The sequence below is a fragment of the Salmo salar genome, chromosome ssa27 (genome assembly GCF_905237065.1).
Source record: "Salmo salar chromosome ssa27, Ssal_v3.1, whole genome shotgun sequence".
NCBI lineage: Eukaryota > Metazoa > Chordata > Actinopteri > Salmoniformes > Salmonidae > Salmo > Salmo salar.
The window spans coordinates 20,135,089-20,159,939 of NC_059468.1; the positions used below are offsets into that span (position 1 = coordinate 20,135,089).

General features: G+C 45.1%; 2 protein-coding genes across 3 annotated transcripts; both read right to left on the minus strand.

The window, feature by feature from the left end:
* Positions 1 to 1,264: 1,264 nt before the first annotated feature.
* On the minus strand, positions 1,265 to 14,458 carry LOC106588662 (metal regulatory transcription factor 1). 2 transcript variants are annotated; one of them, XM_014177867.2, is made up of 11 exons: positions 14,164 to 14,458; positions 13,378 to 13,865; positions 10,357 to 10,595; positions 9,836 to 9,967; positions 8,370 to 8,449; positions 6,206 to 6,339; positions 5,913 to 5,987; positions 3,170 to 3,221; positions 2,319 to 3,064; positions 1,751 to 1,820; positions 1,265 to 1,484 (listed from the first exon to the last, which is right to left on the minus strand). In XM_014177867.2, the coding sequence occupies exons 2-11, from the start codon at positions 13,837 to 13,839 to the stop codon at positions 1,354 to 1,356; spliced, it is 2,121 nt and encodes a 706-aa protein (XP_014033342.2). In that variant the 5' UTR covers positions 13,840 to 13,865; positions 14,164 to 14,458; the 3' UTR covers positions 1,265 to 1,353. The 2 variants fall into 2 exon arrangements, with proteins under 2 accessions (XP_014033342.2, XP_014033341.2); XM_014177866.2 differs by having other exon boundaries at positions 1,267 to 1,490; positions 14,164 to 14,457.
* Positions 14,459 to 17,783: 3,325 nt separating this feature from the next.
* LOC106588664 (splicing factor 3A subunit 3) lies at positions 17,784 to 24,851 on the minus strand. Its single transcript, XM_014177869.2, has 15 exons — positions 24,568 to 24,851; positions 24,201 to 24,248; positions 23,993 to 24,045; positions 23,778 to 23,883; positions 20,926 to 20,998; positions 20,752 to 20,843; positions 20,582 to 20,664; positions 20,270 to 20,408; positions 20,048 to 20,184; positions 19,693 to 19,800; positions 19,526 to 19,595; positions 18,996 to 19,160; positions 18,721 to 18,831; positions 18,377 to 18,467; positions 17,784 to 18,109 (listed from the first exon to the last, which is right to left on the minus strand). The coding sequence occupies exons 1-15, from the start codon at positions 24,661 to 24,663 to the stop codon at positions 17,976 to 17,978; spliced, it is 1,506 nt and encodes a 501-aa protein (XP_014033344.1). The 5' UTR covers positions 24,664 to 24,851; the 3' UTR covers positions 17,784 to 17,975.

Consider the following 24,851-nt stretch of genomic DNA (forward strand, 5'->3'; position numbering starts at 1 on the left):
GGGGTGGTGGGTCCTGGGGCTGAGGGGCTGGGGCGGTGGGTCCTGGGGCTGGGGCGGTGGGTCCTGGGGCTGGGGCGGTGGGTCCTGGGGCTGGGGCGGTGGGTCCTGGGGCTGGGGCGGTGGGCCGGGCTGAGGGGGCTGGGGCTGAGGGGGCTGGTCCTGAGGGGGCTGGGGTGGTGGGTCCTGAGGGGGCTGGGGTGGTGGGTCCTGGGGCTGAGGGGCTGGGTCCTGGGGCTGAGGGGCTGGGTCCTGGGGCTGAGGGGCTGGGTCCTGAGGGGCTGGGTCCTGGGGCTGAGGCTGAGTCCTGGGGCTGAGGTGGTGGGTCCTGGGGCTGAGTCCTGGGGCTGAGGTGGTGGGTCCTGGGGCTGAGGGGGCTGGGGCTGAGTCGTGGGTCCTGGGGCTGAGGGGCTGGGGCTGAGTCGTGGGTCCTGGGGCTGAGGGGCTGGGGCTGAGTCGTGGGGCTGGGGCGGTGGGTCCTGGGGCTGGGGTGGTGGGTGCTGGGGCGGTGGGTCCTGGGGCTGGGGTGGTGGGTGCTGGGGCGGTGGGTCCTGGGGCTGGGGCTGAGAGTCCTGGGGCTGAGGGGGCTGAGGGGGATGGGGCTGAGGGGGCTCAGAGTCCTGGGGCTGAGGGGGCTGGGCAGAGTCCTGGGGCTGAGGGGCTGGGGCTGAGAGTCCTGGGGCTGAGGGGGCTGGGGCTGAGGGGCCTGGGGCTGAGAGTCCTGGGGCTGAGGGGGCTGGGGCTGAGAGTCCTGGGGCTGAGGGGGCTGGGGCTGAGAGTCCTGGGGCTGAGGGGGCTGGGGCTGAGGGGGCTGGGGCTGAGGGGGCTGGGGCTGAGGGGGCTGGGGCTGAGGGGCTGGGGCTGGGGGGCTGGGGCTGAGGGGGCTGGGGGGCTGGGGCTGAGGGGGCTGGGGGCTGAGGGGCTGGGGGGGCTGAGGGGGCTGGGTCCTGGGGCTGAGGGGGCTGGGTCCTGGGGCTGAGGGGCTGGGTCCTGGGGCTGAGGGGCTGGGTCCTGGGGCTGAGGGGCTGGGTCCTGGGGCTGAGGGGGCTGGGTCCTGGGGCTGAGGGGCTGGGTCCTGGGGCTGAGGGGCTGGGTCCTGGGGCTGAGGGGGCTGGGTCCTGGGGCTGAGGGGCTGGGTCCTGGGGCTGAGGGGCTGGGTCCTGGGGCTGAGGGGGCTGGGTCCTGGGGCTGAGGGGGCTGGGTCCTGGGGCTGAGGGGGCTGGGTCCTGGGGCTGAGGGGGCTGGGTCCTGGGGCTGAGGGGGCGGGTCCTGGGGCTGAGGGGGCGGGTCCTGGGGCTGAGGGGGCGGGTCCTGGGGCTGAGGGGACGGGTCCTGGGTTGATGGGTCCTGGGGCTGCTAGAACTGGGCACCAGTCTGTTTCTCTGTGTCTGATGCTGTGCTGCCGTCTCTGCAGGGGCACCGACACTGGCATGACTCTCCCTGTCTAATTACGATGACAGGCAGACTCAGGCCTATCTGCTGCAGAGCTGTCCCTAGCAGACAAGACAGAGGGGATGTCAAATTATGTTTTTAAAAGTGAATATATCCATACAAATTGTACAGTACAACAACCTCACAGATACGGTCTTGTTGCTAGCATTACAATATCTACAGCTCTGCAACTGATAATGTTTAGCGACCAAATACATTGAAATGCTCAACATGTAGAATACGTGTAAAAACCACACCTAAATTCAGAGGTGACATATGTCGGTAAATATAATGAAGCATAAGATGAATTTCAATAAATGACCTGTGTTCCCTCCCATTGGTATTGCTGTGGTGAAATAGAGCTTCTCTAGTGTCGAGCCACTGTGTTGTTGCTGAAATACAACAGAACAAGAGAAGAGAGCATGTTCAGCATATAATTAACAGAATGTCAATGCCTCGTGGCGAAACAGAGGAAAAGTTTCATTAAAACAACTGAAGGTCAATTAACAGTTGGACTGGATGAGATCCAGCAGGCCAATGATTGGACAGTCCCTCTCCACATCCTAATAAAAAGGACAATGATTGGACGACCCTCTCCATATTTTAATTCAAAGACCAAATGATTGGACTGCGGCCATCTCCATATTCTAATTAGCTGGCTTTACTACCCTCCAGGTTAGGAGGTTTCAATAAAGCATCTAGAATAATGACACAAATACCCTATGACAACAAATGATCAATTCATAAAAAAACTGGCCGATAAAAACATGTAAGAATGTTGTATTATTAGACCAACATCTAATAGAAAAACGTATTATCTGCTTCTAACTTATGGGCCTGACTTGTATTAATTATAATAATCTATTAGTAAGTTGTTAATGATGACTCACGGAGAGCTGTGTCTGCATGTCCTGCTGCCTCAGGTCATTGACACTGTTCAACAGCCACTGGAGGTTCTGAGTGGACAAGGTGATGGGCTGGATGGTACTGTGGGCAGGGACTGTAGGAGGTGTAGAGTACCCCAGGGAGAGGGGTGTTAGTGGGGCCTGGAGGGAGGAGCTGGGGGGTGGAGGGTATGGGCCTGGTTGAGAATAGATGGAGGACATGGCAGCTGGCTGTAGTAGTACGCTCTGGGTGGAGCCTGGATGGGAATGGAGGGTGGTGGTTGGCTGTAGTAGTACGCTCTGGGTGGAGCCTGGATGGGAATGGAGGGTGGTGGTTGGCTGTAGTAGTACGCTCTGGGTGGAGCCTGGATGGGAATGGAGGGTGCTGGTTGGCTGTAGTAGTACGCTCTGGGTGGAGCCTGGTTGGGAATGGAGGGATGCGGCTGGCTGTTGTAGTAGGCTCTGATTGGATGGCTGTTGTGGATTCACCTCATGTTTAGGTGTATCACTGATCAATGGAGAGACAGGAACTGGACAGGGTTCACCAGGGGTGAGGAGAGCAGTGGGCTGGGGTACAGGATGGGGTTCACTAGGGATACACCCAGGGGTGAGGGGTACAGGACAGGGTTCACTAGGGGTAGAGTCAGAGGGTTCAGGACAGGAAGAAATGAAAGAGGGAGATGCTTCTGGAAGCACCACGGTTAGAGTTGGGTTCTCCAAACTACACGAGGGCACTGCCACCGATGACACATCTGGATAAAATGGGGACAGATAAAAAAGGTTTTTAAGGGCTTAACAGGAGACAAGGCATTTAGACCACAAAGCACTTGTTCACCAAAACATAGCACAGTACTCACCCTGTGGCTTGTCTTGAAACAGCAACTCAAACACCAGGTCCAGGGCATCAGACTGCCACAGGGACAAGACAACAGCAGAGTAACGTTAGTCTAACAGGCAAAACATATACAGCACATGTCTTAGTTACCATTGCTACATTTACCATACAGTATGCACAACTTATACAGTGAGGGAAAAAAGTATTTGATCCCCTGCTGATTTTGTACGTTTGCCCACTGACAAAGTCTATAATTTTAAGGGTAGGTTTATTTGAACAGTGAGAGACAGAATAACAACAAAAAAATCCAGAAAAATGCATGTCAAAAATGTTATGAATTGATTTGCATTTTAATGAGGGAAAAAAGTATTTGACCCCTCTGCAAAACATGACTTAGTACTTGGTGGCAAAACCCTTGTTGGCAATCACAGAGGTCAGACGTTTCTTGTAGTTGGCCACCAGGTTAGCACACATCTCAGGATAAATTGTGTCCCATTCCTCTTTGCAGATCTTCTCCAAGTCATTAAGGTTTCGAGGCTGACGTTTGGCAACTCGAACCTTCAGCTCCCTCCACAGATTTTCTATGGGATTAAGGACTGGAGACTGGCTAGGCCACTCCAGGACCTTAATGTGCTTCTTCTTGAGCCACTCCTTTGTTGCCTTGGCCGTGTGTTTTGGGTCATTGTCATGATGGAATACCCATCCACGACCCATTTTCAAAGCCCTGGCTGAGGGAAGGAGGTTCTCACCCAAGATTTGACGGTACATGGCCCCGTCCATCGTCCCTTTGATGCGGTGAAGTTGTCCTGTTCCCTTAGCAGAAAAACACCCCCAAAGCATAATGTTTCCACCTCCATGTTTGACGGTGGGGATGGTGTTCTTGGGGTCATAGGCAGCATTCCTCCTCCTTCAAACACGTCGAGTTGAGTTGATGCCAAGAGCTCCATTTTGGTCTCATCTGACCACAATGCTTTCACCCATTTGTCCTCTGAATCATTCAGATGTTCATTGGCAAACTTCAGACAGGCATGTATATGTGCTTTCTTGAGCAGGGGGACCTTGCGGGCGCTGCAGGATTTCAGTCCCCCACGGCGTAATGTGTTACTAATTGTTTTCTTGGTGACTATGGTTCCAGCTGCCTTGAGATCATTGACAAGATCCTCCTGTGTAGTTCTGGGCTGATTCCTCACCGTTCTCATGATCATTGCAACTCCACGAGGTGAGATCTTGCATGGAATCCCAGGCCGAGGGAGATTGACAGTTCTTTTGTGTTTCTTCCATTTGCGAATGATCGCACCAACTGTTGTCACCTTCTCACCAAGCTGCTTGGCGATGGTCTTGTAGCCCATTCCAGCCATGTGTAGGTCTACAATCTTTTCCCTGACATCCTTTGAGAGCTCTTCGGTCTTGGCCATGGTGGAGCGTTTGGAATATGAATGATTGATGGCTTCTGTGGACAGGTGTCTTTTGTACAGGTAACAAACTGAGATTAGGAGCACTCCCTTTAAGAGTGCGCTCCTAATCTCACACCTGGGAGCCATACATCTTTCTGATTGAGAGGGGGTCAAATACTTATTTCCCTCATTAAAATGCAAATCAATTTATAACATTTTTGACATGCGTTTTTCTGGATTTTTTGTTGTTATTCTGTCTCTCACTGTTCAAATAAACCTACCATTAAAATTATAGACGGATCATTTCTTTGTCAGTGGGCAAACGTACAAAATCAGCAGGGGATCAAATACCCCCCCCCTCACTGTACATGTATACAATTAGCCCTGAGACATGCCTGTAGTCTCTAATAGCGTCTGTATAGCCAATAGCAAAGGGCTAACTGTATACACACACACACACGCCAGTTTATCTGGTACACCCATCTAGTATCGGGTCGGACCCCCCTTTCCTCCAGAACAGCCTGAATTTTGGGGGGCATTCTACAAAGCGTCAGAAACATTACACAGGGATGTTGGTCCATGCTGACACAATGGCATTACGCAGTTGCTGCAGATTGGACAGTGGTACATTCATGCTGCCAACAGCCTGTTCTCTCTCACATCCCAAAGATGTTCTATTTGGGTTGAGGTGTGGGGACTGAACAGGCCACTCTAGTAAACTGTCATGTTCCAGACAATGTTTATCCACTCCTCAATAGTCCAGTATTGGTGATCGCATGCCCTCTGGAGCCGCTTCTTCCTGTTTTTAGCTGATAGGAGAAGGATCAACCAGTTGTGCGTTCCGAGATGCCGTTCTGCGCCGATATTTTCATGTTTGTGGCCCGCCTGTTAGCTTGCACCATTCTTGCCATTCTCCGCTCGATCGCTCTCATCAACGAGCTGTTTTCGACCACAGGACTGCCACTGACTGGATGTTTTTTGTTTGTCACATCGTTCTCGGTAAACCCTAGACACTGTCGTGCGTGAAAAGCCCAGGAGGCCAGTCATTTCTGAGATACTGGAACCGGCGAGTCTGGCACCGACGATCAAAGTCGCTTAGGTCACTTGTTTTGCCCATTCTAACGTTCAATCAAACAGTAACTGAATGCGTCGATGCCTGTCTGCCTGCTTTATATAGCAAGCCACGGCCATGTGACTCATTTTCTGTAGGAAAGATCCATTTTCGTGAACGGAGTGGTGTACCTATTAAACTGGCCTGTGAGTGTATGTCTTCTTCTAAGCCATATTGCATGGATGTTTATTCAGACAGTGTGTGCTATTGAAAACGTGGGGGGAAAAAAAGGAAAAAAAAAAAGAGTTAAATTTACTTACATTACTTTCTCGGAGCTGAGAATCAGTGGAAATCAGGCTCATATCACTGAGACATGGGGAACGAGGATTCAAATCCTGTGTTTCAAAACATGATTATTGATTAATTATAAGAGATGACTAGAGAGCGCCGCATATTGAGAACAGATTTAAAAAGACAGAAAAATACAGAGAAAATCTATTGATTGCATGGATATTTGATCAGTAAGTCTAGACACATACCGTGTGAGACAGAAACAGATGAAATATGTCATTGTCAAAACATCATTAATAAGTGTGTTTTTTCTCAGACTCACGTCTGAGTGGGAGTGGCTGTGAATTATGTCAGCTGATGGTCCAGGGTCGTGACCTTTGATGTTGTCCCTCGGACTGTTGGAGGGGCTTAGGGAGTTATCACCGTCTGTGTCCACCTGAAGGAGGGGTGGCTCGCCTAGCAGAAAACACACACAGATATTACTTTTATAGGTCTCTCTTATACAGCAGCCAACCCTATTGCTACAACCCATAAGAATTTGAGATATAGTCCTGGCTTGGAGAAAGGTCATTTGAGTCCACAACTCTTAGCCTCATGGGTGAAGGGGCAGGATATAGAAATACGCTCAGCAATATCCAAGTCCATGCATAACGACAATGATCATTAATAACATGACTTTATGCTGATGTAGTTCCTTGAGGCCTGTGTTTTATATTTTTGGGGGGGGGGCAAGGAGGTTCAAGCCACTAGCGTTGTTTGACAAACAGGCACACATACACACACTGAGAAAAGTCCTGGCTACAGACACAAGCAGTTCTGCAGGATTCATATGGAAACCCCCACTGGGAAGCCAACCCAAAAAGCAGGCAGATAGATTTCCTCAGCCTCTGACAGTGTGAGTTGCATTCACAGATCACATGTAATGGATCTAAACCCCATCTGAGACTCATAGCTCCTCAGAGGGAGGAAGTTTGTTGGTTCTCTGGTATCAGAGGAACAGGCTAGAAAGACAAATTACAGTGTTATAGTTAGAATGGAGTGTGAGAAGTGTGTGTGTAAGTGAGTGAGCAGAACTGGGCCGCAGAGGAACCTGCAGCAGCAGTATTAGAGGCTAAACCACAACAACAACAGTATTAATAGCTCCACCACAACAGCAGTATTAATAGCTCCACCACAACAGCAGTATTAATAGCGCCACCACAACAACAACAGCAGTATTAATAGCGCCACCACAACAACAACAGCAGTATTAATAGCTCCACCACCACAACAACAACAGTAGTATTAATAGCTCCACCACAACAACAACAGTAGTATTAATAGCTCCACCACCACAACAGCAGCAGTATTAATAGCTCCACCACCACAACAGCAGCAGTATTAATAGCTCCACCACCACCACAACAGCAGTATTAATAGCTCCACCACCACAACAACAGCAGTATTAATAGCTCCACCACCACAACAACAGCAGTATTAATAGCTCCACCACCACAACAACAGCAGTATTAATAGCTCCACCACCACAACAACAGCAGTATTAATAGCTCCACCACCACAACAGCAGTATTAATAGCTCCACCACCACAACAGCAGTATTAATAGCTCCACCACCACAACAGCAGTATTAATAGCTCCACCACCACAACAGCAGTATTAATAGCGCCACCACAACAACAACAGCAGTATTAATAGCGCCACCACAACAACAACAGCAGTATTAATAGCGCCACCACAACAACAACAGCAGTATTAATAGCGCCACCACAACAACAACAGCAGTATTAATAGCGCCACCACAACAACAGCAGTATTAATAGCTCCACCACAACACCAACAGTAGTATTAATAGCTCCACCACAACACCAACAGCAGTATTAATAGCTCCACCACCACAACAGCAGCAGTATTAATAGCTCCACCACCACAACAACAGCAGTATTAATAGCTCCACCACCACAACAACAGCAGTATTAATAGCTTCACCACAACAACAGCAGCATTAATAGCTTCACCACAACAACAGCAATCAGACCTGGGTTCAAAAAGTATTTTGAAATCCTACAAATATATGAGTGTTTGTTTGAGCCTGTCTGGAGTGCTAGATGGACTGGGTTTGGATCTTTGGGACTGTTTTGTGTGTGTGTGTGTGTGTGATCTCAGCACTCTGTTGGATGCAGATAAATAGGCTCATCAGGATTCGCTGACAGGGCGTTGCGAGAATAAATGGGCCAATAAGAAGCTGGGGAGCTGAGCAGTGCTGAGGCCCATCTACTGGGCTGAAATAAACTTGGATGTTTTCAACACACACCTGTCTGAGAATCTGACTCAGCAGAGGAAGCCATACCCCATTAACAACACTCAATAAAACGTAGCGGGGAGGAAAGAAAGACGTGCTAGAATGTATTGTTTTCAACTCCCCCTAGTCTCATTTTAAAATAGACAGGGTTTGAGCTCAAGGAGTTAGCTGTGTATCACCACCTCACCTTCACCCATTTGTCCCAGGATGTGTGTTTGGAGATGGTCACTAGAGGTGAACGCCTTGTAACAGCCAGGATGGTCACACCTGGGAAGAAAACAACACTAAGTTCAGTTATGTTCAATTATTTGTGCGTTCATTCAGTTCGTTTACATGCACACTAATAATGCAATATTAAACCGATTACGGCCGAGTATTGTCACACCCTGATCTGTGTCACCTGTCTTTATGATTGTCTCCAGCCCCCTCCAGGTGTCGCCCATCTTCCCGTGTATTTATACCTGTGTTCTCTGTTTGTCTGTTGCCAGTTCGTCTTGTTTGTTCAAGTCAACCAGCGTTTTGTGTCTCAGCTCCTGCTTTTTCCAGTCTCTCTTTTCTCGCCCCTTGCCTGTCCTGACTCCAAGCCCACCTGACCTGTTCACCGGACGTGCTTGTTGCACCATCGACAACTACTATGATTATTATTATTTGACCATGCTGTTCATTTTTGAACATTTTAACATCTTGACCATGTTCTGTTATAATATCCACCCGGCACAGCCAGAAGAGGACTGGCCACCCCTCATAGCCTGGTTCCTCTCTAGGTTTCTTCCTAGGTTTTTGGCCTTTCTAGGGAGTTTTTCCTAGGGAGTTTTTCCTAGCCACCGTGCTTCTTTCACATGCATTGCTTGCTGTTTGGGGTTTTAGGCTGGGTTTCTGTACAGCACTTTGAGATATCAGCTGATGTACGAAGGGCTATATAAATACATTTGATTTGATTTTGATTTGCCTGAACACTGCCTTACCCTGACCCTGCCTGCCACGCGGTACCGTTGCCCCACCTCTGGTTCACTGACCCCTGCCTGCCTTGACCTGTCTATTACCTGCCCCTGTTGGAATATTAAACTATTGTTTATTCTACGTGGTCTGCATCTGGGTCTTACCTCCATACCTGAGAGTATGACAGTCATGTAAACACCTTACTCTGCTTTTCTTAAATCGGTCATAATCAAAGTAAGCATACGCTGATTACAACACCTGGTTTTCTGAGCAATCTTTAGAATTATTAGGAATGTAAACAGCTTAATCGACGTTCCAGTGGTTTATGTGATCTGTGCGAGTGAAGGGAGTTCGGAAAAACTGAAAGTGTGCGTCTTATAAATAGTTTTCACATAAACTTTATATGTCCGAACTCAGAATCTAATAGTCTTCTCAGAAATAACATGGTCACTGTGGTAGAACGTTTATTTTGATTGACGATTTTCAGCATTTATCAAAAGTCCCATCAGTCACCTAATTTCAGATGTGTCCATGTAGGGAAATCGGTTTTCTTGCAATGGATGTAAAAATTGAATCAAACTATTATATTAACCTGACTATCTCCAATAATCACATTGTGTGCATGTAACCGTGCTCATTTATTCATTCATTCGTTCATGAATTAGTTAGTCCTTTCAACCCACTGCATACTTCAGCCATTCATTGTGAGCTCACCTGAAGGGCCTCTCCTTGGAGTGTGTCCGGATGTGTTTCCTCAGGTCACTCAGAGTGGTGAAGTACTTGGTGCATCCGTCCGACTCGCAGTTAAACGTGTTCCCTGTGTGCAGTCTCTGGTGGGCTTTCAGCCTGCACATCAACACAAACACAACAGAGAGAAACAAACACGGCTGATGTTTGCAGATCAACACACCAGCATAGTCACTGTGAGTTGTGGCTTGACTTGGGGTCAGCATACCAAAGGCCACTAAGCTGTGGAAATGAACTTTGAGGTCAGGGGGTCAGGAGAGCGCCCAACTTATGACTGATGAAACATCATCACGTGACACATGTCTTGACCCATGGCAGGAAGTCTACCCGCAACAATAACTTGGCTGCGATTCCTTCAGTTGACAATTTTGGTGCCAGTGGGCCTGTAAATAATATATGAACTAAATAGATGTGGCGGAGAAACCCCAACCTAGCAGGTATCTGCCCCACCTATTCAATGGAAGGGAAAACACTGGTCTAACTCTTACCTGTACAGTGTGTTGTAGGCCTTCTCACAGCCCTGTTGGTCACACTCGAAGGGTTTCTCCTTGGTGTGAACGCGGACGTGGATCTTCAGACTGTAGGAGGTGAGGAAGGCCTTGTCACAGCCCAACTGGTTGCAGACAAACGTGTGTTCTCCTCTGTGTCTCTTCTGGTGAGTCCGCAGGTTCCCTGCTGTGCTGTAGGTACGACTACAGTCCTCGTATAGACACTGGTAACGCTTTACCTGCAGAACAGACGGGCAGAGAGTTGTGGTCATTATATAAACTGTCAACAAGATGGAACACCACCATATGCATAAACATAAGTTTAACATGTAGGAAGTGTTTTTAGTACCGGTATGTAACACTTCACAAAGATTACTATACATCAAGTCTGGAAATGAATCAGCTGTATTGGTTTGTATGAGAAGATTGAAGTGCACATTTATGAAGGAGACCTAATTAACTTCACAGAAAGAGAACCAAGAGGCTATAAAGCATGAGAAAATCATCTCATCTTGACATCTGCAGAGACCTTGAATATAATGACTCTGTGGTTCTGGATGGGAGAGAGGCTGATGAAGGAAAACAGAAGCATCACAGCTAGCTCCCTGGCCCAATTTCCCCACCCCAAACCAATCTCCTCTCCTGTCTCTTCCTCTCACTCACTGACTTCATCATAACAGTTGGCTTGTCGCCGTCACACAATCCAGTTCTGCTGCTGCTAACCTAGCGGTTTATCGTCTCTGTGATGCTGCGACTGAATGACCTCAGGGACTTCTTACTCCCTTCTACATGTTATACACTCTTAGAACGGCGCTATATAGAAAGTAAAATGGTTCTTTGGCCGTCCCCATAGGAGAACCCTTTGAATAGCCCTTTTTGGTTCCAGGTAGAACCCTTTTGGGATCCATGAACGACCCTTTCCACAAAAGGGTTCTACCTGGAACCAAAAAGTATTATCCTATGGGGACAGCCGAAAAACCCTTTTGGTACCCCTTTTCTAAGAGTGTATATGTGATATGCTGAAAAGGGTCTGTCTCAGTTATTCAGAGAATACACATCACATGATCATCACATGTAAGCCTGTCATGTTTGCCCTAAGGGTTGAGGCCTGCACTCTCGACTACAAAATGGCTCTCTGACTATCTATAACCTTGTAACATCCTTCAGGACATCATGACCGGGACAGTAGAAAATATACAGTACATTCGGAAAGTATTCAGACCCCTTCCCTTTCTCCACATTTTTTTTACGTTACAGCCTTATTATAAAATTGATTAAATAAATAAAAATCGTCATCAAGCTACACAAAATATCCCATAATGACAAAGCAAAAACAGTTTTTTATAAAATGTTGCTAATTTATTCTAATTTAAAACAGAAATACCTTATTTACATAAGTATTCAGACCCTTTTCTATGAGAATCTAAATTGAGCTCAGGTGCATCCTGTTTCCATTGATCTTCCTTGAGATGTTTCTACAACTTGATTGGAGTTCACCTGTGGTAAATTCTATTGATTGGACATTATTTGGAAAGGCACACACCTGTATTTATAAGGTCCCACAGTCGACAGTTCATGTCAGAGCAAAAACCAAGCCATGAGGTCGAAAGAATTGTCCGTAGAGCTCCGAGGCAGGATTGTGTCGAGGCACAGATCTGGGGAGGGTACCAAAACACTTCTGCAGCATTGAAGGTCCCCAAGAACATGGTGTGGTGACCTACATCATTCTTAAAGAAGAAGTTTGGAATCACCAAGTTATTTCCTAGAGCTGGCCGCCATGCTAAGCTGAGCAATCGGGGTAGAAGGGCCTCGGTCAGGGAGCTGATCAAGAACCCGAACGTCACTCTGACATTGCTCCAGTGTTCCTCTGTGGAGATGGGAGAACCTTCCAGAAGGACAACCATCTCTGCAGCACTCTACCATAAAGGCCTGATTGGTGGTGGCCAGATGGAAGCCACTCCTCAGTAAAAGGCACATGACAGCCCACTTGGAGTTTGCCAAAAGGCACCTAAAGGACTCTCAGACCATGAGAAACAAGATTCTCTGGTTTGATGAAACCAAGATTGAACTCTTTGGCCTGAATGCCAAGCATCATGTCTGGAGGAAACCTGTCACCATCCCTACGGTGAACCATGGTAGTGGCAGCATCATACTGTAGGAACGTTTTTCAGCGGCAGGGACTGGGAGACTAGTCAGGATGGAGGGAAAGATAACGGAGCAAAGTACAGTGAGATCATTGATGGAAACCTGCTCTAGAGCGCTCAGGACCTCAGACTGGGGCGAAGGTTCACCTTCCAACAGGACAACGACCCTAAGCACTCAGCCAAGACAACGCAGGAGTGGCTTCTGGACAAGAATCTGAATGCCAGAGCCCGGAATTGATCACAATCGAACATCTTTGGAGAAACATGAAAATAGCTGTGCAGCAACGCTCCCCATCCAACCTGACACAACTGGAGAGGATCTGCAAAGAAGAATGGGAGAAACTCCCCAAATACAGGTGTGCCAAGCTTGTAGCATCATACGCAAGAACGCTCAATACTGTAATCCCTGCCAAAGGTGCTTCAACAAAGTACTGAGTAAAGGGTCTGAATACTTTTGTAAATGTCATTTCCGTTATTTATTTTTTATAAATTTGAAAAATGAAGAAAAAAAAAAAAAAAAACTATTTGCTTTGTCATTGTGGAGTATTGTGTGTAGATTGAGGGTGGATAAAAAAATATATACTATTTTAGAATAATGCTGTAACGTAACAACATTCAGAAAAAGTCAAAGGGTCTGAATACTTTGCAAATGCCCTGTACGTGAATGAGCAATGATGCCTCTCCTCCTCACAATCAGAATTCCAGGAGTGAGTTTTCCTGATAACATATCCAAATAAATACAGAACATGCTCCGATATCAAAACAGGCTTATGTGACCGACCGGGGTTGAACCAGGGATTAGCCCACTGGGCTAAAGCCCAGGAATAAACTCAAGGAGCTAACACAAGTATTCAGGTCTTTGGATATCAAGGCTTACCTCGCTGTGGTGGGTATCTGGGCACTCAGAGTGCAGTGTGATGGTGGCCCCCTGGATGTGCCGGGGCATGGGTGTGGAACCAGGGTTGATGGTGAACTGGATCTGGTCCTGGGAGATGGTGTGGTGGACGTACCCCTGTGACATGGCCTCCCAGTGGTCTTCCAGACCTCCACGGTCCTCCGTCTCAAATCCCTCATCTAGATACATCATCAGGTCCTCTTCTTCCTCTTTGTTGTCAGTTCTAGAACCCACTGGGTCTTGTTCAATCATCACAGTGGTTCTGTCATACACTGTGTCCAGACTGTGCACACCAGAGTCCAGTGTAGAGGGCAGCAGTAGCTTGTCCCATTGGTCCCAGTCGACAGTAACCATCTTCCTGGAGACATTGTCCTCGTCAACCTGCTGATTTGTCTTGTCCACCTCTTCTTCCTCCACAAAGAGCATGGTCTCATTCATCCTCATACATGGTAACAAAGGTGTCACACTCACTGGGTTGCCATTGAAAGGAGAAGTAGAGGGTTAGAAAATGTATCAAGTAACAGTAGGCTATCACGACAGCAGCTACAAACGCATTTCATTTTGTTGAGATTAATGAGATTAACGGATATTTGGTTAAACGGTTTGAAACTACAGTAGCCCAATACAAAGTCAACTACAATCTCGGCATTCCTCAGCGAGTTTAGGCTATCATCAAACGATTTAACTTGTTGCTACTAAGAAGCACTCATTCAGCAGACGCAGCACAGAAATGTTGCCACGTTTCAATAACAATCCCTAGCTACTCACAGTTTTGAAAGTTAACCACGTAAATGCAGTCAAAAATAACTACAAATTCGTGTGCCTTTAGAAAATGTCTTCCGCTTTGTTTATTCTGTTTCAATCCCGATTCCTCCGTTACAGTGCTGCTACATCGCAGTCACCCTAGCAGCCTACTGATCCAGCTTCCTCTTTCCGCCCAGAATCAACTCAGTCAACCGTGAAGTCAACGACCGGTAACTGCCAAAATAAAGGAAACACCGACATGGGCCACCACGAGCCAGAGCAATTTCAATGCACGGTGGCATGAGGTTGAGATCTGATGCCTGAGACGGCCATGGCATATGGTTTACATCGTTTTCATGCTCATCAACCATTCAGTGACCACTCGTGCCCTGTGGATGGGGGCATTGTCATCCTATGGCCGGTAGCATAGCCATTGTAGCCAAAATAATGGCCTGCCAAGTAATTTATACATGACGGAAAGTAAGATGGGCTGTTAACTGATTATTTAACTCAGGAATCGCACCTGCTTTCAACTACTTTGTTTTCCTTATTTACTCAACCGTTTCTATTGTTTTGGCAGATAAATGTATACGCTATAGCTCCTGGATATAACTGTGCTATAGCGCCATCTTGTGAAGATGAATTATTGCTGAACACTAGTCTAATTGGCTTTTAGGGGTTTAGTCAAAGCTACACTGCACACCATCTGAAATACCTATTTTTGTAAACCTGACAGTGATGAAATTCCTAGAAATATAATGATCAACATGGTTGAAGCGTAACATAGTTGAGGTATGAGTCTAATTGTCTGAGTTGAAATCATTGTGAACAGTAATTGGTCCATAGCGGGTTCATTGTAGGCCTATGTATCCCCTGGCAGTAACGCCCACAGAAGAACAGCACACTCAAACCCATGACTGGATCCACTAGAGGTTGGGATGTGTTATTTAAGGACAACATAAAGCTGGAAAACAGTTTTATTTTCATGAGAGCTTGCATTCACAGACGAAGAAAACATGAAAGAACTAATGACGCCCAAGCAGTGGATATGACAAAACTGAAATATGCATTTAGTCGATCCATACTAAACCCTCTGTATTCTAAAGTGAGTCTAATGTCACAGGAAGTTTAGTAGATTAGCGAGTGTTGAGTAGACTGGCCAGTAGAGAGGTTACACTCAGAGCCAGGAGGGAGAGACTCCCCAGGCCACAGCAGGCAGAGTTGACAGGCATGTTGAGAGAACCATCCAGTCTGAGACAGGAGACAGACCCAGCCACACAACACTCATTGTGGCATTGGTACAAGCTGAAGAGACCACACTTAGTACTCTGTCTGCAGTCTCTGGCGCATCCTGCATTCCACACCGCCACGTATGTATTCCAGGTGACCTGGCTTGAGGTTTTCTTGAGCTGTGGGATGGTGTATACGTTGTATTTATCATCATTGTGATCATCACCATCAGGAGTAGAAGAATCATCATCATTAACAAAAACAACACTTCATCCATGAACAGTTAAGATTCAGATGAACTAACATGTTGATAACCAAGCCCATTGAATTGACATTGCATCGTAAAGACATTTGTTAGAAAGCCACAATAGGAATGGGTCTCTTCTTACCTCACAGAAGTCCATACCCTCCTCACACAACTCCTCCATGGCCTTCATATGTTTGTAGCATGTTATGCCGATGCAGCTAAATATTTTACAAGACCTCTTCTGTGAAGGAAAGCAAATTATAATTTATAACGTATGTTGAAAAGTTGACATTTCTGCCAAAATTACCAGCATTTTGCATTCATTTGCAAGAAATGTCTAGTACCTTCTTCCCAGTTAAAGCAGCATTTACAGTCATGCCTCCCATTGTGGATATGGTGGATCTTGCAGTAGCTGTAGTGGTATGCTCTGTGGTGATATTATAGTTCTCAGTTTGGGTCATAACGGAGGCAATGGAGCCTTGGTCATCAAAGTCCTTGCCCTCATCTTGAGTTTGGTTTCCATTGGTCTGAGATGTTGGTAAGACATCACTATAGTTCACTATCTCATTCTTGAAAGAAGGGGTGACGTTCATATCTTCCGTGTTGTTTCTCTCAGTCTTGAGTGTAGAGGAAATGTTTGCGATGTAATCTTGAGCTCTGGTGTATTCTCCCCTAGTCTGGGATGTAGGATGTAAGACTTCTTTGTTGCGGTCTGGAGGGACAGTGGTGGTGTGAATGGTTTGGCTGTTTTCAGTCTTTGACCTGGTTGTGCATATAGGATACAGTTTGCTGATGGTTGTGGTGGGTTGGGTGGTTTGAGCTTCAGTCATCTTGGGGTCATGTGTGGAAGTTGGGAGTTGGTCTCCCACAGTTTTCTTAATGGTTAGATTCAAAAGCACTAAATAATGAATTAATAATCAATGAGTTATAATCAAAGCTTATTAAATCACTCAGCTATTAAAACAATCAGGGATAATCAGATAATACAAATCAGAGATGTCATAATCTTACCAAGAACAAATACAACAGATCTCCTTTGAGGACCGGAAAGACCAAGGACTCCTGCATTGAAATGGTCAAATAAAAATGCTAATCAAGGTCAGCTGTCATTTTTTGTATAAAACCAACTGATATTTACTGGACTACTGATATTGATTAGGTAAGGTGATGAGGATACCTCTGCAGTCCCGTTTCAAAAACATCCTTAGCTTACTTCCCACAGCAGCAGATGTGTGGAGAATTAACCTGCAAAAGTGTAGCCTGAGTCCCAGTACAAACAGGTGTGTTAATTAATGAAGGTTTCAGATTCTGAGTCATGTGATGGCGTGGGCATTGTTATGTTGATGAGAGGAATATTCCTCCAATATAAACACGTTATAAATCCATCTTGTTAGTGTTGTCCCTGGGGTCCAGGAGTACTCGTAGAACACACCGTGGTAGCTTTATGATCCCCTCAGGATACACTTAGCCAAGACCAGGACCCAGAACTTCCATCTCAACGCATCACCTAAGGAAATGCGTATCTCCTCTCCCAATTACTTTTAATGGGTGCAGCCTGGAGACTGGTAATGTGGTCATGGGAATTAGTGGTAAACAATTAAACGCTATCATACCCATATCCCTGTTTATATATGACCAGTTATGATGACTGTTGGATGGTGTATATTATGGATAAACAGACCAAATCCAACATTATTTTAGCAATATTCAGACATTTCTTCCCTCAACTATATTCATATTGGCAAACTGATACTGTAAGTGAATTTGCATGTCACAGCAAGCAAGTCATGCTAAATGAAAGAACAATATTTAAATCATTAACAGCTCACTCAAATACAGCAGTCTTATTTGTTTAATGCCAAAAAGACTGCTGAGCTGAGAAAGCATCTTCAACGTTTTAAGAAATGTATGAATTAATAAATAAAGGTGAATTTTCCTTACCAGTCATACAGAGGAATCGGTGAGCAAGTGTGAAGATACCTGTAGACTCCTCTAGTACACTCCCTTTAAAGGGACTGTCCATCACCTGACAATGGGAGGGTTCTTGGATATACAAAAATGTGTAATCACCCATAAGGGAATGGACAGTGGTTCACGTGACTCCTTAAACAACTTAAGACATTACAATTGCTTTCTAATAGAACTAACAATTCAGAACCAACAATGGTGACAAATAGTACTCATTTTTTATTATAATCAATGGCTGTTTCATTTCAAAATGGTTGTCAAAGGAAGGAATTAATAAAAACAACATCACAACTTGTAAATGAAAAGGTCAAGGGTCAATGGCCAAACAAAATTAAAATAATTGGGCATCACGTTGCGCTTCAAGGTTTCCAGTTCTTTGTCAGTCTCCTCTCTACAGCAGACCCTGTCTCTTCAGGTCCTCGTAGGTCTTCTTGTTGACCACATTTCCACTGGAGTCTTCGTACTCCTCCTCTGTATCTGGTTGCCACCGCTCTGATGCCTTCTGTGACTTCAGCTTTGACCATACTGGGTTAAAAATACACTATTATTATCCAGAACTTGGACTGAATGACCAGTCATTTTTCATAATTTATTTAACCAGGAAAGACCCTTGCGGTCAGAAACCTTTTTGCGAGGGCAATCTGGATGTACAACTACACCGGAAAATATTTATTGGTCTGGTAACACTTTTTTCTCTAACATGATTATTCTATTCAACCCAAATAACAATACTCATTATTTTCACTTGTCATCTGCCTCAGCCTCTATCAGGGCTGTAACAGAACTACTTACGAGAGACAGCGTCCTCGATCTGGGTGACGTTGGCAAAGTGAGCCGTGTTGGGGATTCCCAGGCAGCGCATGCCATGGGCGTGACGCCACTCCTGAAGGGAGGAGACAACAGGCAACGACATATTAGCTAGCAGTAATATTAACTAACCATGGTCAACATGCTCTTATCAGCTGAGAACAGAATTAGTCCAGTTCTAAAATCAAATCCTCTGCAGTTTCACTTATGCACATATACAAACGAAAGGAGGGCATTGATATAACACTGTAATAACCTAATATGACATTGTAATAACAATACGCAAATAATAATTGAACGAATAATGTTGAACAGAAACGTGAACGTACTGCAAAGTGCCTCTGGAAGGCCTTGGGTCCTCTGTACGTGTAGTTTCCACAGATCTCACAGTTATAGTTGATGTTCAGGCCATGGAGTTTATACAGCCAGTATGGAATGGGCTAGAACAATTAAAAATGAGGTTAGCGTGGTGGCATGCAACCGCTGTACAATGAAGTCTGAATAAATAACACTTATTAATAAAACAATCATTTGTATTTCATTAGTATTACAGAGCTTTAACACAGCTAGTACACAGGTCTGATGTCAGGGCCCGACTCCAAACCTTTCCATCCCAGCCGAGAGGCAGGTTCTTGGGGTTGTAGATTATCTCGTTGTCCTCATCTTCACTCTCACTCTCACTGAGCTGCTCCTCCTCTTCCTCCTCTCTCTCCTCTCCTGTCCGGGCCTGCTTCCTCTGCACATTTTCATGGGTCAGCTGCCTCTGCTCCTACAGGGCCATAGACAATCAGATGGAAGTGTTAACAGGTGTTTGTGTGGTTGTCGTGAGTAACACACACCTATTGTATGACCGGGACTAACCATTATATAAAAGGCCCTCAGAACTAAAGACATTAATTAAATACGACTAAAAACAGATGCTGGGCTAATAAAGAACACTACTACAGAACAAGCAGGCCTGCACACTGTTAAAGCTCCCAATTCACCGCTTTATTGACAACGTTTCTATCCGAAACGGATCTTCTTCAGGTGACCTGATGGAAACGTTGTCAATAAAGTGGTGAATTGGGAGCTTTAACAGTGTGCAGGCCTTCTTGTTCTATAAAGGAGTCATCCTTGGGAGCTTTTACTTACCCCCAGGATTTCCACATACTCATAAACCTGAGACTCCAGGAAGGCGACTTCTTTGTTACGCTCTGTGTCTCTGCAGAGAGATTGCAATGGTCAATAACACGGCTAGAACATGCTATCAGGTGCAGAAAAACATAAAACATGCAAATGTTTAACTGACAATCACATACTTCTTGGGTCCCTTGGACTTAGGGTTCTTGGCGAACAAGGAGGGATCCAGAGACTCCAGGGATTTTCCTTTGGTGCTAAACAGCCTCTGAGCTCTCTCTTCCAGGGTTCTGTGGGGTCACATACACATTAGCCATATACACCCATTTAGCAACCTTACATCAGAGTCACCCAGTCTGATATTAGTCATCATTACACCGTCGATCTATACTCCTAGTCTACGGCTGGAATTATGTTATTACAATATTCCAGTTACTGTTATAATATTCTAAATTACAACTGTTATTACAGTATTCCAAGTTGAATGTATGTCCATAGACCTCCTCCCAGCCACAGAAGAGCATGATTATTGCTTACCCTCCACATTTCAGGCCCAGGGCCATAAGGGCAGACTTCAACCTGTCCAGACCCAGGGAAGCCAACTCCTCCCAAGAAGAGAAAGCAGAAAGGTCTAAATGAGCTCCGGCGTGGGTCAGAGCACTGCTCGTCTCTTTCTATAACAGAGGAAGAGAATAAAAATGTGAAACTCCCATATAGACCATCACTATAGTAGTCCTCTTCCCCATCTTGGACACTCACTGGCCAGCCAGGGAAGGTCCCCATCTCCCACTTCTTCTCAAACTCTCCCAGGATCTTGCCGTAGAGATCATTCTGGTCCAACAGAGGTTTGACTCTCTCTGTGTAGTCCTGAAGGTACTCCAGTAGCATCTCTAAGTACCTGTATAACATCGAACACAGGTGTGAAACAACCTGATGGAAAAACATGCGGAGGAGAACTACAAACAAATTAATATAAGGTACTACAATTCTATAGGAATACATTTAGTGCATTTACAGTATAATCACAAAGAAAAGGTATGTACAATAAAGCAAATTGTTAAATATGCTAACTTTTTGTATTCAGCATTCTTTCTGTCCTTGGAGACATCAAACAGCTGGTCGAATGAGGAAAGGTAGCTGATGTACTCCAGTTTCTAAGAGGGCAGAAGGTTAGGCTTTAGTATAGTTTTACATTAGACTAGGAGGAAGAGTATTTAGAGTACAGAGAGTGGACATCTTACCTCTGCCCCTTTCAGGTTGATGAACTTCCGATAGCAGTCATGAAGATCCAGGTAGCGTCCGTAGGCCTCCTCATCACTGAACTCCACCATGTCTGGGGAAAGACCACATAAATCATTACATTAACACCTACAGTGTGTGACAATGACTCCACCACCATACTGTAGAATGCTCACTCTGTGTTTCTTCAGTTGGGTTCTCTCTAGCCTTGACCAGCTCGTCAAACTCCACAGACATGGGCACACAGATCTGAAACAGCAACATACAGATTTAGCCACAGCAGCAGACATGCTAAACCCTGATGATGGTTGGTTGACCTAAACTTCGGTTCAAGATTTGGTTTCAGACATTTATTGTGGAACATGCAATAACACAAATTACTCCCCCCCCCCATTTGTGCACCTGGACTGTAGAATGACATATAGAATCCCGAGACATATTGAATTATATAATAGTTATTTAAAGGGGCAATGTGCAATTGGTGTATCTATTTGTGGACTTTCAAATGAATTACATAAACCCATTGATTGATTCTGGAAGAATAACTTATAAATGCCACATGTGCTTAGTTCAACTGTCATACCCCACCAGAATTCTAAATATATACAGTGGGGCAAAAAAGTATTTAGTCAGCCACCAATTGTGCAAGTTCTCCCACTTAAAAAGATGAGAGAGGGCTGTAATTTTCATCATAGGTACACTTCAACTATGACAGACAAAATGAAAAGAAAAAAAATCCAGAAAATAACATTGTAGGATTTTTAATGAATTTATTTGCAAATGATGGTGGAAAATAAGTATTTGGTCAATAACAAAAGTTTATCTCAATACTTTGTTATATACCCTTCGTTGGCAATGACACAGGTCAAATGTTTTCTGTAAGTCTTCACAAGGTTTTCACACACTGTTGCTGGTATTTTGGCCCATTCCTCCATGCAGATCTCCTCTAGAGCAGTGATGTTTTGGGGCTGTTGCTGGGTAACACGGACTTTCAACTCCCTCCAAAGATTTTCTATGGGGTTGAGATCTGGAGACTGGCTAGGCCACTCCAGGACCTTGAAATGCTTCTTACAAAGCCACTCCTTCGTTGCCCGGGCGGTGTGTTTGGGATCATTGTCATGCTGAAAGACCCAGCCACGTTTCATCTTCAATGCCCTAGCTGATGGAAGGAGGTTCACTCAAAATCTCACGATACATGGCCCCATTCATTCTTTCCTTTACACGGATCAGTCGTCCTGGTCCCTTTGCAGAAAAACAGCCCCAAAGCATGATGTTTCCACCCCCATGCTTCACAGTATGTATGGTGTTCTTTGGATGCAACTCAGCATTCTTTGTCCTCCAAACACGACGAGTTGAGTTTTTACCAAAAAGTTATATTTTGGTTTCTTCTGACCATATGACATTCTCCCAATCCTATTCTGGATCATCCAAATGCTCTCTAGCAAACTTCAGACGGGCCTGGACATGTACTGCCTTAAGCAGGGGGACACGTCTGGCACTGCAGGATTTGAGTCCCTGGCAGCGTAGTGTGTTACTGATGGTAGGCTTTGTTACTTTGGTCCCAGCTCTCTGTAGGTCATTCACTAGGTCCCCCCGTGTGCTTCTGGGATTTTTGCACACCGTTCTTGTGATCATTTTGACCCCACGGGGTGAGATCTTGCATGGAGCCCCAGATCGAGGGAGATTATCAGTGGTCTTGTATGTCTTCCATTTCCTAATAATTGCTCCCACAGTTGATTTCTTCAAACCAAGCTGCTCACCTATTGCAGATTCAGTCTTCCCAGCCTGGTGCAGGTCTACAATTTTGTTTCTGATTTCCTTTGACAGCTCTTTGGTCTTAGCCATAGTGGAGTTTGGAGTGTGACTGTTTGAGGTTGAGGACAGGTGTCTTTTATACTGACAACAAGTTCAAACAGGTGCCATTAATACAGGTAACGAGTGGAGGACAGAGGAGCCTCTTAAAGAAGATGTTACAGGTCTGTGAGAGCCAGAAATCTTGCTTGTTTGTAGGTGACCAAATACTTATTTTCCACCATAATTTGCAAATAAAATCATAAAAAATCCTACAATGTGATTTTCTGGATTTTTTTTCTAATTTTGTCTGTCATAGTTGACGTGCACCTATGATGAAAATTACAGGCCTCTCATCTTTTTAAGTGGGAGAAATTGCACAATTGGTGGCTGACTAAATACTTTCCCCCCCTACTGTAAGTATGTTTTACTCTATTTTTTATAAACAACATATTTGTAAACAAACACTAGTGTATAGCCTCAAAATATGTCTCAAACTATACTTTGATATCATGGATGGTCAGTCCTAGCTCTGTCTATGAATTTGAGTGGTTACATTTCTCCTGTCCCATCCCTAGGCATTTTACCAAAACAGTGGCAGGGTCAAGTGTCATTGTTTTAACTTCAGATTGCCCCTTTTTAATGTTTTGTACACTTTGTAGGGGTGTAGGTGTTTTTAATGCTTTGTACACTCGGTGTATAACTTCTCAAAAACCCTAAGTAGTTCCAGACACAGAGATACGTTTTTAAACACCTACACCCCTACAAAGTGTACAAAACATTAACCGCCCCAAGGTATCAAAAGCGTTCCACAGGGATGCTGGCGCATGTTGACGCCAATGCTTCCCACAGTTGTGTCAAGTTGGCTGGTGGACCATTCTTGATACAAACAGAAAACTGTTACGCATGAAAAACCCAGCAGCGTTGCAGTTTTGACACAAACCAGTGCACCTACTACCATACCATGTTCAAAGGCACTTAAATGTTTTGTCTTACCCATTCACCCTGAGTGGCACACATACACAAGCCATGTCTCAAAGCTTAAAAATCCTTCTTTAACCTGTCTCCTCCCCTTCATCTACACAGACTGAAGGGGATTTAAAAAGTGACATCAATGCATGTGTATGTTATGGAAAGAGCCGGTGTTCTTAATGTTTTGTACCCTCTGTGTACTTCTGGGATGATTTATTCAGTGTACAGCTAGGCCTGACAGGAAGGAGCTGATAAAAAAGATGACCTCATTAGGATGCTTCCTGTGGAACTCCTTGATCTGTTTTAGTCTGTTGTAGAACTCCGCAAACTCATTTGGTCCTGAGATGGCGTTCAGTTCATCCTTCCTCATACTGTGGATAGAGAAAGCAACAATATTACACCTCTGATTTACTCCACATAACAAGGCTGATCATGCATGAGCGCCTGAAACACAAACACATTACATACACACACACTTACCCATCTTTGTCTTCATATGCTTCCCTGACAGTTGAGCTCACGTCCATGTATCTCTGAAAGGATGGCAAAGCTTGTTATCAAAAAATACTGTCACATCATGCATGTCCTTGACAAGTAGGCTATTAGCCACAAAACAAGTGAATATGAAAATACAGGTCCAAATTGTTATTTAGTGTTGTGATGTTTCAATATCACATAGAATACTCACATCCAACATTGCTCTTGTTCGATGGTCTGAGTTTATTTGTTCGCGTAACTGTTTGAGAAGAAAAATACATAAATATTAACTAACGTTAGATGGCAAAGCCAGAAACGGGACCAAAAACCATCCCATTGGGTTTTATTTACAAGTTAGCTGACGCTAGCTAACAAACTAGCCTTATATCTAATGCAGCTAACGGAATACAATAGCTGTCAGAAATTGTAGCTGGTAAGTTAGAAACAAATAAACAAAATCATAACACCTAAGCTACTATTCCCTGAAATAACGTTAGCTTATCTGAATTTATTTAATGCTTTAATCAATGAACGTCTTCATTAACGTTAAATAGCATTAGCGTTGATGCAACGCATACCGTGGTTTTCTTATGCATCATTTCCTTCGTTTTGGCATCCAACAACCTTTCCTTCTCCTCGTGGTAGCGACGTTGTTGTTCTAAAATCGTCTCCATTGTTATTTTCTGGCCAACAAATTACAGAAATAAGAGGACTTGAACAATGAATGCCGTTAAACTTCGGCTACGTTTATTTTCAATGACGCATGTTGGGACTGAGAGGAAGTAGTTCCACAGCAGGGTTGCCAGGTCAAGCCTTAATTTCTAGCCCAATTGTTCTTCGATGAGGTTTAACAGCGGTTGGC